Source organism: Mustelus asterias, chromosome 8 (genome assembly GCF_964213995.1).
Source record: "Mustelus asterias chromosome 8, sMusAst1.hap1.1, whole genome shotgun sequence".
Lineage (NCBI taxonomy): Eukaryota > Metazoa > Chordata > Chondrichthyes > Carcharhiniformes > Triakidae > Mustelus > Mustelus asterias.
This window is the reverse complement of record NC_135808.1, coordinates 97,414,281-97,429,071: the sequence shown is the minus strand read 5'-3', so window position 1 is coordinate 97,429,071 and position 14,791 is coordinate 97,414,281. Positions and strand designations below refer to the sequence as shown.

Genomic DNA, 14,791 nt, shown 5'->3' with positions numbered 1-14,791 from the left:
TTAAAACATACATCTTGATCCTAAAAAGTACCAGAACAGTATGAACATGACAAAGTTGTCCTTTATCCCCCATATTCGCCAGTCAAAATACTTTTTTTCAAATCCAGATCCTGTAAAAATTCTCCTTTTTTTTATAAAAATAGATCTTTTGAAACCCATTTTCAGCAAAGAGACCATCTCTTTGGCAACATTGTTTAAGTTAAGTCATGTCATCAGGTGTCCCCCCTTTCCCCTTCCCAACCAGGAAATTATTTCATGTTTACATGATAAAAAGTAAAGGGAATAACTAAAACATCTGCAAAAGCGCTTCAGCAGATCTGTTTCTTTGAACAGGGAGTGGGGGGACGGGGTGGGGGAGGGTGGCTGTTTTAAGAAATCAATTTTAGGTGTATATTTGAGAAGTTTTCTTTAAAAACGTCAATTTTTTTCTTCATCTTTTAAATGTGAATGGGTGACTTAAAAAGGTCCACCTTCAAAGAAGGTAGAAAAAGTAGCAGGCTGGGTAAAAATTCCTGCACATTTTATCTATGTATATTTTGAACAATAACAGCTATGAAAGAACATTCAATGCATCAAATCTTCTAGCATTATAAAATCATTTCCTGCTTCATCACAGGATATCCTATGTTAATACTTAGGCAACACTGGCTTATGAAGTCCATTTTTAGTATAAGCCTTTTAAAGTTCAATTTGTTCTTGAATGTAACACTTATATCTGCACTTCAGGATTTGTGGGTTTTGTTGGTTTTAAATGATACTTGCAGAACTCTATCACCCAAGCGGTATCCATTTAGGCTTGCAATTGCCATGGCTGCCTCATCATAGTTTGTCATGGTGACAAACCCAAATCCCTTGCATTTGTTTGTGCTAAAATCACGAATGACCTTGACATTGTTTACAGCTCCAAATGGTCCAAACAGCTGCCAGAGAACACTTTCATCTGAGTCAGGGGAAAGGTTGTAGACGAAGATACACCAGCCTGTTCCAGTGTGTCCAGGAATATTCATTCCAACAAGGCTGGTCATGCCGTCAATTGTGATTGGTGAGAATCTGTCAAACAAAGAAAACTGCTACTTCGGATATTTGAGAGATTAGATCAATTCATAATTGATGAATTTGGTATTTTGGATAAACATCTAACATAAAATTTAATAAACTAAGGTTAACATTTAATATAATAAATATGTTTTGAAATTTTTATAGAATATTTTATTAACCTGTTTGTTACAGCTTATCATGTGCATATTTTTCTTACATGTATCTAAACAGTTCATAATCAGAATTTCATTTTTATGCTTTTCTATTTGAAATATTTTTTCAAGAAAATTTGAAAATCAGCTGTCACTGAGAAATTTTTTTTTTTTACTTTGTTGGGGCTTCAAATTCAGCTTTATTCACATACAAAATTTAATACTGAATTTTGTATAATTCATATATATTGCAGAATAACGGCAAATGTGATAAATACAACAGTTTAAACCCGATTTAAAATAAACAATGGTTGATTACTTCTGTTCTGATATTCCTTCCCATTTTTTGTATAGTTCTTTTCAAAAATAGGCCTCAGCCTAGCCTTAAAGTAAAATTCAAACTGCATTTGAAGCTCTAATAAATCATAATGTAACTTGGGTTTATGAATAAAGCAGAAAACATTGGGAAAAGAACAGAACTGTAAAAACTCCAAACATTGTGATAAAGGTGCACACAGTTTTCTTTATTCAACTGAAAAGTTTATGAAAAATTCTCAAGTAATATACTTCATTCAGGGTGTACACATGGTAGATTGCTTCTCATTGATCATGAGACATGGAGTTACTGGAGGCATCTTTCCCTTTAAGCTCAATCAGCAGCAATAGCCAATGTACTTGCCCTCCAGCATTTTTGGTACAATATCATTTGTAGCTGTTGCACCTGAATCAACTAAATAGAACAACCTGCAAATTAAAGAAGTGTGTAAACAAAAGAGTTATGGGTCATTTTTTAACAGAACCAAAAGAACTGAAGTCTGAAACAAAAGTCTGACATGCTGGTGAAAGAAATTAAAAAAGTTAGTCAAAATAAATTAACAATCTGTGCCAACATGGACATCTGGCAGTCCGTGGAGTTCTAATTACCTCTTTACGCCATAGGCCATATTAAGCAAATTGTCCAGCCTGAAAAGAGAAGGAGGTCCTTGGGTTAATGTTTCACAGATGGTAACTCATTCAGTGGAACTCCTGCTAAATGGTCCATTTTGAGCAAGAGATCATAGAAATCATAGAAACCCTACAGTACAGAAAGCGGCCATTCGGCCCATCGGGTCTGCACCGACCACAATCCCACTCAGGCCCTACCCCCATATCCCTACATATTTTACCCACTAATCCCTCTAACCTACACATCTCAGGACACTAAGAGGCAATTTAAGCATGGCCAATCAACCTAACCCGCGCATCTTTGGAATGTGGGAGGAAACCAGCGCACCCGGAGGAAACCCACGCAGACACGAGGAGAATGTGCAAACTCCACAGTGACCTAAGCCGGGAATCGAACCCAGGTCCCTGGAGCTGTGAAGCAGCAGTGCTAGCCACTGTGCTACCATGCCGCCCATAGATCTAGAATTTCCAAAAGATGTAATCTAGTAACCAGTACTTCCCCAGTCAGACTTTCATTTTGATCTGGCCTTTTTATTTTTATACTTCGCATTAATGCAACAAATATTAAATAGGCCTGTCTACTACACAATAAGGCACTTTTTTCATTAAATGCAGATCCAGTTTTTCATTGATAAATGGTTGGTGTAAAAAGCCTGTACTTTATAATAACTAAAGGGATGATTTTAATTCTGCCTACCAGATGAGACAGGTAAGAGGACATTTTGATTGTGACAGAGGGCTTACCGTTCCATTCTTTACAGCTGCCATTTTAATCACACAGCTGTTGACTGAGGCGCTTGCCAGATGAAAGTGGCATTTTTATGAAGACATGAAAAAGGGTCTTATGACATAATTATCATAGAAATCATAGAAACCCTATAGTACAGAAAGAGGCCATTCGGCCCATCGAGTCTGCACCGACTACAATCCCACCCAGGCCCTATCCCCACATCCCTACATATTTTACCCACTAATCCCTCTAACCTACACATTTCAGGCCACTAAGGGGCAATTTAAGCATGGCCAATCAACCTAACCCACACATCTTTGGAATGTGGGAGGAAACCGGAGCACCCAGAGGAAACCCACGCAGACACGAGGAGAACGTGCAAACTCCATACAGACAGTGACCTAAGCCGGGAATCGAACCCAGGTCCCTGGAGCTGTGAAGCAGCAGTGCTAACCACTGTGCTACCGTGCCGCCCCAGGTCCCAAATTAAGGTCCCAAAATCTTTTTAATGCCAAGTCAGTAAAGTCCCACCCGACTTGCAGGTATAGCCTGAAGGGTTGCTCTTCCAGAACGTCATAGCTGCATTTGAAGAGATGCTTAGATCCAGGTAACTGAATCAGAGGATCTGGGTGCCATTGTGTTGCTTGGAAATTCCAGTATCCAGTTTGCATCTTTATGATTTTCTTTTTCCCTTACTTAGTAAATTTTATCTCCTTATCACGGGTGTGCTTATTGCCAGTTTCATTAGAATCAACAGTTGGAAGAAGAGAAATAACAGCCGCCACCTCAGCGTCCAGCACAAGTAGTATTGGAGTACTATTCGTGGGTGGCCATTCACAGCACAAAGTATACATAAGCCAAAAGTAAGTTTCTGAGATTCATCTGGAGTACTGAATCAGCAGATTGCACTTCTCCAAGCAGATCGTCTGTCTGGTGTTCCTGGCCACTGCGTAGCCAATGGTGCTCAAAGTCACCACAGCCATTAACTTCTCTGCCATTGGCTCTTTCCCAACTGCTACAGGGGACTTCCATCAGTCTTCAGTATACAATTCATGGATTATGGCTTGCACCGAGCGAGAAGCTGGGAGTTTGGTAAATGGGGGAGATTGGTGAAAGAGATTCTCCTTTCTTTTTCTACCCTTTTCAGCCTCCAGTATTTGGTTCTTAGTTCAGTACAGAAGAAGCTATTGGCGAAAACCTGGTAATTCTATTTATAGTAATTAGTTTGTAAAGTTAAGGTATGGCAGAGCTGCTCAGCTAAGTGGAAGGTGCATCTTGTGCATGTGAGAAGTCTTGGATGCACCATATGGATGAAGTGTCACCGCTACAGAAACTTGAGCTCTGGGTTTCAGAATTTAATCAGCAGCTGGAGTCACTGCGGTGCATCCGCTAGGCTGAGAATTATGTGGATAGCACATTTAGGGAGGTGGTCACACTGCAAGTTAGGACATGCAGGCAGAGAGGGAATGGGAGACCGTCGGGCAGTCTAGGAAGACCAGACAGTTAATGCAGGAGTCTCCTGAGTCAATCTCACTTGATAACTGGTCTTCCATTCAGGATACTGGTGAAGGCAATGTGCCCCAGATGAGTGCAGCAAGAACCAAGTCTGTGTTAGTTATGGGAACAGGCAGGTGGTTTTGAGGCCATAGATGTGACTCCAGAATGCTATACTGCCTCCCCTGTGCCAGGGTCAAGGATGTCACAGCATGGCTGCAGGACTTTTTTCTAGGGGAGGGTGAACAGCCATAGCCTGTGGTCCACAATGACTGAGGTAGAAATAAGGTGCTGAAAGCAAATTTTAGAGTGTTAGGAAAGAAATTAAAAAGCAAGATTTTAAAAGCAGTAATATCAGGATTACTCTCAGTGCCTCATGCTCGTGAGCATAGGAATAGGAGAATTGGGATTGGGCTATTTTAGATTTAATGTTAGCTGTTGATTTTTTAGTGTCACAAGTAGGCTTACATTAACACTGCATTGAAGTTACTGTGAAAATCCCCTAGTCGCCACATTCTGGCACCTGTTTGGGTACTGAGGGAGAATTTAGCATGGCCAATGCACCTAACCAGCACGTCTTTTGGACTGGGGGAAACCCGAGCACCTGGAGGAAACTCGCGCAGACAAGGGGAGAACGTGCAGACTCCGCACAGACAGTGACCCAAGCCAGGAATTGAACCCGGGTCCTTGGCGCTGTGTGGCAGCAGTGCTAATCACTGTGCTACCGTGCCACCCCCATGTTATGTAATGAGAAAGGGCTAATTAATAACCTTGTTGTAAAGAAGCCTTTAGGAAATAGTGACCATAATATGATAGAATTTTACATTAAATTTAAAAGTGATATTGTTCGTTCTGAAACTAAGGTCTTAAATCTGAACAAGGGGAACCATTAAGGTTTGAAGGACAAGTTGGCTATGGCGAATTAAGAAAATACATTAAAAGATTTGATGATAGACAGGCAATGTATAGTATTTTAATAAGTATTACATGGCCTACAACAAACCTATGCTCCTCTAAGACACAAAAATCCAATAGGAATGGTGAATCAACTGTGGCTAAGAAAATAAGTTGAAGATTGCATTAGGTCAGAGGAAGTAGCTTATAAAGCTGCCATAAAAAGTGGTAAGCCAAAGATTGGGGACAATTTGGAATCCAGCAAAGGAGGTGCAGGAAACTGATAAAGGGAAAATGAATGTAAACTAGTGAAAAACATAAAGGCAGACTGTAAAAGTTTCTTTAGGTATGTGAAAGGAAAGGATTAGCAAGCACAAATAGGGGTCCATTATAGGCAGAGACAGGAAAATTTATAATTAATTTGGAAATGGCAGAAAAATTACTTTGTGTCTGTCTTCATGGAAGAAGGTAAAGAAAATTTAGCAGAAATATTAGGGAACCAAGGGCCTTGTGAAAGTGATGAAATAAATTAGCATTCATAAAAAGGCAATACTCTAAAAAATAATTGGATTTGAGGTTGATAAATCACCTGGACCAGATGAGCTACATCCCAGAGTGTTGAATGGATACATTGGTTGTTATATTTTGAAATTCTATAGACTCTGGAAAGGTTTCTGGAGGTTAGAAAGTAGAAAATGTAACCCCATTATTTAAGAAGGGAGAAAGAAAACAGAAAATTAAAGATCTGTTAGTTTGATGTCAGTGGTAGGGAAATGTTAGAATCTTAAGGCTGGCAGAAGTAGGGAACCCAGGATGACTCGGGATATTGAGGCCCTGGTCAAGAAGAAGAAAGAGGCACATGACATGCACAGGCAACTGGGATCAAGTGAATCCCTTGAAGAGTATAGGGGGTGTAGGAGTAGAGTTGAGAGAAATCAGGAGGGCAAAAAGGGGACACGAGATTGTTTTGGCAGATAAGGCAAAGGAGAATCCAAAGAGCTTCTACAAATACATAGAGGGCAAAAGAGTAACAAGGGAGAGAGTAGGGCCTCTTAAGGATCAACAAGGTCATCTATGTGCGGATCCACAAGAGATGGGTGAGATCCTAAATGAATATTTCGCATCAGTATTTACTGTTGAGAAAAGCATGTGTGTTCGGGAACTTGGGGAAATAAATAGTGATGTCTTGAGGAGTGTACATATTACAGAGAAGGAGGTGCTGGAAGTCTTTAAGCGCATCAAGGTAGATGAATCCCCGGGACCTGATGAAGTGTATCCCAGGACATTGTAGGAGACCAGGGAGGAAATTGCAGGTCCCCTAGCCGAGATATTTGAATCATCGATAGTCACAGGTGAGGTGTCTGAAGATTGGAGAGTGGCAAATGTTGTGCCTTTGTTTAAAAAAGGCTGCAAGGAAAAGCCTGGGAACTACAGGCCAGTGAGCCTCACATCTGTGGTGGGTAAATTGTTGGAAGGTATTTTGAGAGACAGGATCTACAGGCATTTAAAGATGCAAGGACTGATTAGGGACAGTCAGCATGGCTTTGTGAGTGGAAAATCATGTCTCGCAAATTTGATTGAGTTTTTTGAAGGGGTAACCAAGAAGGTAGATGAGGGCAGTGCAGTTGATGTTGTCTACATGGACTTTAGCAAGGCCTTTGACAAAGTACCGCATGGTAGGTTGTTGCATAAGGTTAAGTCTCACGGGATCCAGGGTGAGGTATCTAAATAGATACAAAATTGGCTTCTGTGTGGTTGTAGAGAGTTGTTTTTCAAACTGAAGGCCTGTGACCAGCGGTGTGCCTCAGGGATCAGTGCTGGGTCCACTGTTATTTGTCATTTATATTAATGATTTGGATGAGAATATAGGAGGCATGGTTAGTAAGTTTGCAGATGACACTAAGATTGGTGGCATAGTGGACAGTGAAGAAAGTTATCTCCAATTGCAACGGGATCTTGATCAATTGGGCCAGTGGGCTGACAAATGGCAGATGGAGTTTAATTTAGACAAATGTGAGGTGATGCATTTTGGTAGATTGAACCAGGGCAGGACTTACTCAGTTAATGGTAGGGCATTGGGGAGAGTTACAGAACAAAGAGATCTAGGGGTATATGTTCATAGCTCCTTGAAAGTGGAGTCACAGGTGGACAGAGTGGTGAAGAAGGCATTTGGCATGCTTGGTTTCATCGGTCAGAACATTGAATACAGGAGTTGGAATGTCTTGTTGAAGTTGTACAAAATATTGGTAAGGCCACACTTGGAATACTGTGTGCAATTCTGGTCACTCTATTATAGAAAGGATATTCAAGTAGAAAGAGTGCAGAAAAGATTTATTAGGATGCTACCGGGACATGATGGATTGAGTTATAAGAAGAGGCTGGATAGACTGGGACTTTTTTCTCTGGAGCGTAGGAGGCTGAGGGGTGATCTGATAGAGGTCTATAAAACAATGAGGGGCACAGATCAGCTAGATAGTCAATATCTTTTCCCAAAGGTAGGGGAGTCTAAAACTAGAGGGCATAGGTTTAAGGTGAGAGGGGAGAGATACAAAAGTGTCCAGAGGGGCAATTTTTTCACACAGAGGGTCGTGAGTGTCTGGAACAAGCTGCCAGAGGTAGTAGTAGAGGCGGGTACAATTTTATCTTTTAAAAAGCATTTAGGTAGTTACATGGGTACGATGGGTTTAGAGGGATATGGGCCAAATGCAGGCATTTGGGATTAGCTTAGGGGTTTTAAAAAAGGGTGGCATGGACAAGTTGGGCCGAAGGGCCTGTTTCCATGCTGTAAACCTCTCTGACTCTAATCTATTTGAACATTTAGGAACTAATGATATGACTGGGCCGAGTCAACACGAACGTATGAAAAGGAAATTGTGTTTGAGAAACCTGTTGGAATTTTTTGAGGATGTTACTTGAAACATAGATAAAGGAGAACCTGTAGACATGGTGCATTTGGATTTCATGAAGGCTTTTGAAAAGGTACCACGCAGGACATGAATAAACAAAAGTGGAGTGCATGGGATTGGAAGTAATATACTGCTATGGATTGAGAATTGGTTGACAGACAGAAAATGGCAAGTCGGAACAAATAGGTCATTCTCAGGATGGTAGGTTGTGATTAGTAGAGTACTACAGGGATCGGTGTTGGGGTTACAGGTGTTCAAATCTATAGAAATAATATGGATGGAGGGGGCAAACAAAATATTTCCAAATTTGCTGATGACACAAAACTAGGTGGGAATGTAATTAATGAGGCAGATGCAAGGAGTTTTCAAGGAGATTTGGACAGACTAAGCAAGTGGGCAAGAACATGGCAGATGCAGTATAATGTGAATGTGTATCAAGTTATCCACTTTAGTAGAAAAATCAGAAATACAGAGTTTTATTAAATGGGGAAAAGATGATAAGTGTTGGGGCGGGATTTTCCGGCCGTGTGTGCCCCAAGACCAGAAATTCCTGCCCGAGGTCAACAAACTTTTAATGTCAAATTTTCTGTCCCCTCCACAATGATTCCTGTGGCGGGTGGGATGGGAAAATTCCATCCTTGATGTCAAATGGGTTTTTGGTGTCCTAAAAGTCACTAATAGCTAGCATGCAGGTGCAGTAAGAAATTAGGATGGCAAATGGTATGTTGGCCTTCAATGTAAAGGGATTTGGGTACAGGAGTAAAGATGTCTTGCTGCAATTATATAGAGCCTTGATGAGACCACATTTGGAGTATTATGCATATTATGGGCTCCTTATCTAAGGATATACTTGCCAGAGAGAGAGTGCAGGTACAGCAGGCAGTAAAGAAGGCAAATGATATGTTGGCCTTCATAGTGAGAGGATGCGAGTATAGGAATAGGGATGTTTTACTGCAATTGTATGGTGCGTTGTGAGGTCACAGCTGGAGTACTGTGTACAGTTTCGGTGTCCTTATCTGAGGAAGAATATCATAGAACATATAGAACATAGAAAGCCACAGCACAAACAGGCCCTTCGGCCCACAAGTTGCGCCGATCACATCCCCACCTCTAGGCCTATCTATAGCCCTCAATCCCATTAAATCCCATGTACTCATCCAGAAGTCTCTTAAAAGACCCCAACGAGTTTGCCTCCACCACCACCGACGTCAGCCGATTCCACTCACCCACCACCCTCTGAGTGAAAAACTTACCCCTGACATCTCCTCTGTACCTACCCCCCAGCACCTTAAACCTGTGTCCTCTCGTAGCAACCATTTCAGCCCTTGGAAATAGCCTCTGAGAGTCTACCCTATCCAGACCTCTCAACATCTTGTAAACCTCTATCAGGTCACCTCTCATCCTTCGTCTCTCCAGGGAGAAGAGACCAAGCTCCCTCAACCTATCCTCATAAGGCATGCCCCCCAATCCAGGCAACATCCTTGTAAATCTCCTCTGCACCCTTTCAATGGCTTCAACATCTTTCCTGTAATGAGGTGACCAGAACTGCGCGCAGTACTCCAAGTGGGGTCTAACCAGGGTCCTATAAAGCTGCAGCATTATCTCCCGACTCCTAAACTCAATCCCTCGATTAATGAAGGCCAGTACGCCTTCTTGACCGCATCCTCCACCTGCGAGGCCGATTTAAGAGTCCTATGGACCCGGACCCCAAGGTCCTTCTGATCCTCTACACTGCTAAGAATGGTACCCTTCATATTATACTGCTGCTTCATCCCATTGGATCTGCCAAAATGGATCACCACACACTTATCCGGGTTGAAGTCCATCTGCCACTTCTCCGCCCAGTCTTGCATTCTATCTATGTCTCGCTGCAACTTCTGACATCCCTCCAAACTATCCACAACACCACCTACCTTGGTGTCGTCAGCAAACTTACCAACCCATCCCTCCACTTCCTCATCCAGGTCATTTATGAAAATGACAAACAGCAAGGGTCCCAGAACAGATCCCTGGGGCACTCCACTGGTCACTGACCTCCATGCAGAGAAAGACCCCTCCACAGCCACTCTCTGCCTTCTGCAGGCAAGCCAGTTCTGGATCCACAAGGCAACAGCCCCTTGGATCCCATGCCCTCTCACTTTCTCAAGAAGTCTTGCATGGGGGACCTTATCGAACGCCTTGCTGAAGTCCATATAGACCACATCCACCGCTCCTCCTTCGTCAATGTGTTTGGTCACATTTTCAAAGAACTCAACCAGGCTCGTAAGGCACGACTTGCCCTTGACAGAGCCGTGCTGACTACTTTTGATCATACTAAACTTCTCTAGATGATCATAAATCCTGTCTCTCAGGATCCTCTCCATCAACTTACCAACCACTGAGGTTAGACTCACCGGTCGGTAATTTCCCGGGCTGTCCCTGTTCCCTTTCTTGAATATAGGGACCACATCTGCAATCCTCCAATCCTCCGGAACCTCTCCCGTCTCCATCGACGATGCAAAGATCATCGCCAAAGGCTCCGCAATCTCCTCCCTCGCCTCCCACAGTAACCTGGGGTACATCCCATCCGGTCCAGGCGACTTACCAACCTTGATGCCATTCAATAGTTCCAACACATCCTCTTTCTTTATGTCCACATGCTCGATCCTTTCTGTCCACCGCAAACCAGCAGTACAACCACCCAGATCCCTTTCCACCGTGAATACCGAGGTAAAGTATTCATTAAGCAGCTCCGCCATTTCTAACGGTTCCGCACAAACTTTTCTCCCTTCACCTTTTAAGGGTCCTATGCCTTCACATCTCATCCTTTTACTCTTGACATATTTGTAGAAAGCCTTGGGATTCTCCTTAATCTTACCCGCCAAGGCCTTCTCATGACCCCTTCTCGCTCTCCTAATTTCCTTCTTAAGCTCCTTCCTACATCCCGTATACTCCTCTAAATCCTTAACACCTCCTAGCTCTCTGAACCTTCTGTACGCCTCTCTTTTCTTATTCACCAGGTTCATCACAACCTTCGTGCACCACGGTTCCCGTACCCTACCAACACCCCCCTGTCTCATCGGAACGTTGTCATGCAGAGCTCCAGACAAACATTCCTTGAAAATCCTCCACTTTCCTTCGGTACTTTTCCCCAAGAATGCCTCCTTCCAATTTACCCGTCTAATTTCCTCCCTGATGACACTGTATTTCCCTTTACTCCAGAGAAACACTTTCCTAGCCTGCCTGATCCTATCTCTTTCCAATGCTATCGTGAAGGAGATAGAATTATGATCGCTATCCCCAAGATGCTCACCCACCGAGAGATCCTCCACCTGTCCAGGTTCATTAGCCAGCACCAGATCAAGTACAGCCTCTCCTCTAGTAGGCTTATCCACATACTGTGTCAGGAAACTCTCCTGGACACACCTAACAAACTCCTCTCCATCCAAACCCCTAGCCCTAGGGATATTCCAATCTATGCTTGGGAAATTAAAATCTCCCATCATGACAACTCTGTTATTCCTACATCTCTCCAGGATCTGTTTCCCCATCTGCTCCTCAACATCTCTGTTACTATTGGGCGGCCTATAGAAAACACCCAGCAACGTTACCGACCCCTTCCTGTTCCTAACCTCCACCCACAGAGACTCCGTAGTCAATCCCTCCACGGCGTCCACCTTCTCTACAGCCGTGACACTATCCCTGATCAACAGTGCCACTCCCCCCCCTCTCTTGCCTCCCTCCCTGTCCTTCCTGAAACATCTAAAACCCGGCACCTGAAGCACCCAGTCCTGTCCCTGAGACATCCAAGTCTCCGTAATGGCCACCACATCACAATTCGAAGCAGCAATCCACGCTCTAAGCTCATCCACTTTATTCACTACACTCCTGGCATTAAAATAGACACATCTCAGACCTTCAGCCTGAGCACTTCCCTTCTCCATCACTCGTCTAACCTCCCTCTTACCCTGTTTACATTCCTTATCTATTTGCGAGCTAACCTCCTCGCTCTCAGTCCCCTCATTTCGATTCCCTCCCCCCAACCTTTCTAGTTTAAAGTCTCTCCAGTAGCCTTAGCCAACCTGCTAACCAATATCCTGCTATAGAGTACAGCGAAAGTTTACCAGGCTGATATCTGTGATCTGTCTAATGAGGAGAGGCTAAGTTGATTAGGATTATATTCACTGGAGTTCATTGAATTATATTACAATGCAAAAGGAGGCCATTTGGCACGGTGGCACAGTGGTCAGCACTGCTGCCTGATAGCGCCAGGGACCCATGTTCGATTCCTGGCTTGGGTCATTGCCTGTGCAGGGTCTGCACGTTCTTCCTGTGTCTCTGTGGGTCTCCTCCGGGTGTTCCGGTTTCCTCCCAGAGTCTGAAAGACGTGCTGATTAGGTGAATTGGCCATGCTAAATTCTCCCTCAGTGTACCTGAACAGGCACCGGAGTGTGGCAACTAGTGGATTTTCACAGTAACTTCATTGAAGTGTTAATGTAAGCCTACTTGTGACACTAATAAATAAACTTTAAACTTTATTGAGCCTGCACCGACTATAATCTCACCCAGTCTCTATCCCCGTAGCCCCACGTATTTAGTCTGCTAATCCCCCTAACACTAAGGGGCAATTTAATATGGCCAATCAACCTAATCCGCACATCTTTGGACTGTGGGAGGAAACCAGAGCACCTGGAGGAAACTCATGCAGACACAGGGAGAACATGCAAACTCCATGCAAATAGTCACCCGAGTACGGAATTGAGTCTGGGTCTCTGGCGCTGTGAGGCAGCAGTGCTAACCACTGCACCCACTGTGAGTTTAGAAGAGTGAGATGGGAACTCATAGAAACTTATGAAATTCTAACAGGGTTAGACAGGGTAGATTGAGAAAGAATGTTCCCGATGGTGGGGGAATTCAGAATTAGGGGGTCACAGTTTGAAGTTAAAGGGTAAACCTTTTAGAACTGAGGTGGAGAAAATTCTTCACCCAGAGAATGGTGAATGTCTGGAATTCACTACCACAAAAAGTAGTTCAGGCCAAAACGTTGTCTGATTTCAAGAAGAAATTAGATCTAGATCTTGGGGCTAAAGGGATCAAGGGATATGGGGGGAGGGTGGGTCAGGATATTGAATTTGCTGATCAGCCATGATCATAATGAATGGCGGAGCAGGCTCGAAAGGCCGAATAGACAACTCCTGCTTATAGTTTCTATGTTTACCAGACTAATGGCTTGAATGGTGGGATTGCCTTAAGAGGAGAGATTAAGGAAACTAGGCCTGTATTGCCTAGAGTTTTGGAGAGTGAGGTGATCGCATTGAAACTCGCAAAATTCTTATAGGGCATGGCAGGGCAGACGTAGATAGGTTGTTTCCCATGGCTGATGAGTCTAGAACCAGGGGGCACTGTCTCAAAATAAGGGGGAGGCCATTTAGGACTAAGATGACGGGGGTGGTGAATTTTTGGAATTCTTTATTCCAGAGGGCTGTGGAAGCTCAATCACTAAGCACGTTCAAGGCAAAAATCACTAGACTTCTGGATGCCAATGACATCTAGGGATATGGGGATAATGGGGAAAATGGCGTAGTGGCAGATGATCAGCCATGATCTATTTGAATGGTGGAGCAGGCTTGACGGACTGAATGCCTACTCTGGCTCAAAAAGGTCCCCAATGTCAGTAGACAACACAAGTGACTTCAGAGATTTGCAGCAGTGGCTGGTTCTCTTTATTTCAAGTATGTTATTTCCTGTGTCCATGTAGCATCAGCCAGCAGCTTTCTAGAATAGGAAAGGTAACTACTCCATTAATACATAGCTGGTCTCTGACCACAGAAACAAGTTCCCATATGCAGCTGTCATAACATTTTTATCCCTTGAAACTCAACATTCCCAATATTTGACCCTTTCATCAATTAACATTACAGGTGCTTGGGAACCAGGGTTACATCCTATAAAACTGGCTCATGACACCCATCTGTTACCTCACTATACTTAAGTATCAAAAGTTTGATCAAAATGAGGAGACCATCTGGATGATTACCAAGCATACAGCAGGGCTACCAAAACAAAGAATTAGGAGTCTGAACAAGTTTGGGGCTCATCGCCAATATGTCCCCCAAAAGATTTTCTCATATCATGGTTGTAAGTTGCATGGTACTCTACAGAAAAGTTGCATTTGAAGGAAGCAGATCAAGAGCAGCATTCCACTTTGCACAAAGAAGATCAGGGTGAGGGCAAGTAACCTTAAGGAGGACATTACCCTGCAGCATGAGATTCAAGGGATCAGTTAATTGCTGTGATACTGGTTTATCTGCTCATTCCCCTGTCCTAAAAATGTACACAAAGTCTTCCAGACTACATTACCAGTCATCCTTCCCTCTGTTAGTCTTGTATTATCATTTAACAAACTTCCAAATTGGTCACATTGAAATGAGCCCCACATATGAAAAGTCATCTGGGTTTCAAGCTGGTGATGTCATAGGCATCTGCCCTCTGCCTTTGAGTTAAAAATGTTTTAACATCAAACATAATTGTGTAACATTTGTGATTCATTCCCCATGTTTAAATTTGACGTCATTGTGAGGTTGCTAGGGGCTGGGGATTGCAATAAATGGGGTGGAATTCTCTTAGTTCAATAACTCACAGTTGTCCAGATA

The 14,791-nt window shown here is 43.2% G+C and overlaps 1 protein-coding gene across 6 annotated transcripts in view; it reads right to left on the bottom strand.

Annotated features, from left to right (window-relative positions):
- Positions 1-722: 722 nt before the first annotated feature.
- The window catches only part of elavl4 (ELAV like neuron-specific RNA binding protein 4), a 75,521-nt gene continuing 61,452 nt past the window's right edge, over positions 723-14,791 (bottom strand). For 4 of the 6 annotated variants that reach the window (XM_078219393.1, XM_078219391.1, XM_078219395.1 and 1 more), the window contains 2 exons: positions 2,115-2,153; positions 723-1,050 (listed from right to left, as the gene is read on the bottom strand). In XM_078219393.1, the coding sequence (XP_078075519.1) occupies positions 723-1,050; positions 2,115-2,153 (367 nt within the window). The remainder of the gene's footprint in view (positions 1,051-2,114; positions 2,154-14,791) is intronic. The other 2 variants (XM_078219397.1, XM_078219394.1) reach the window with 1 other exon arrangement.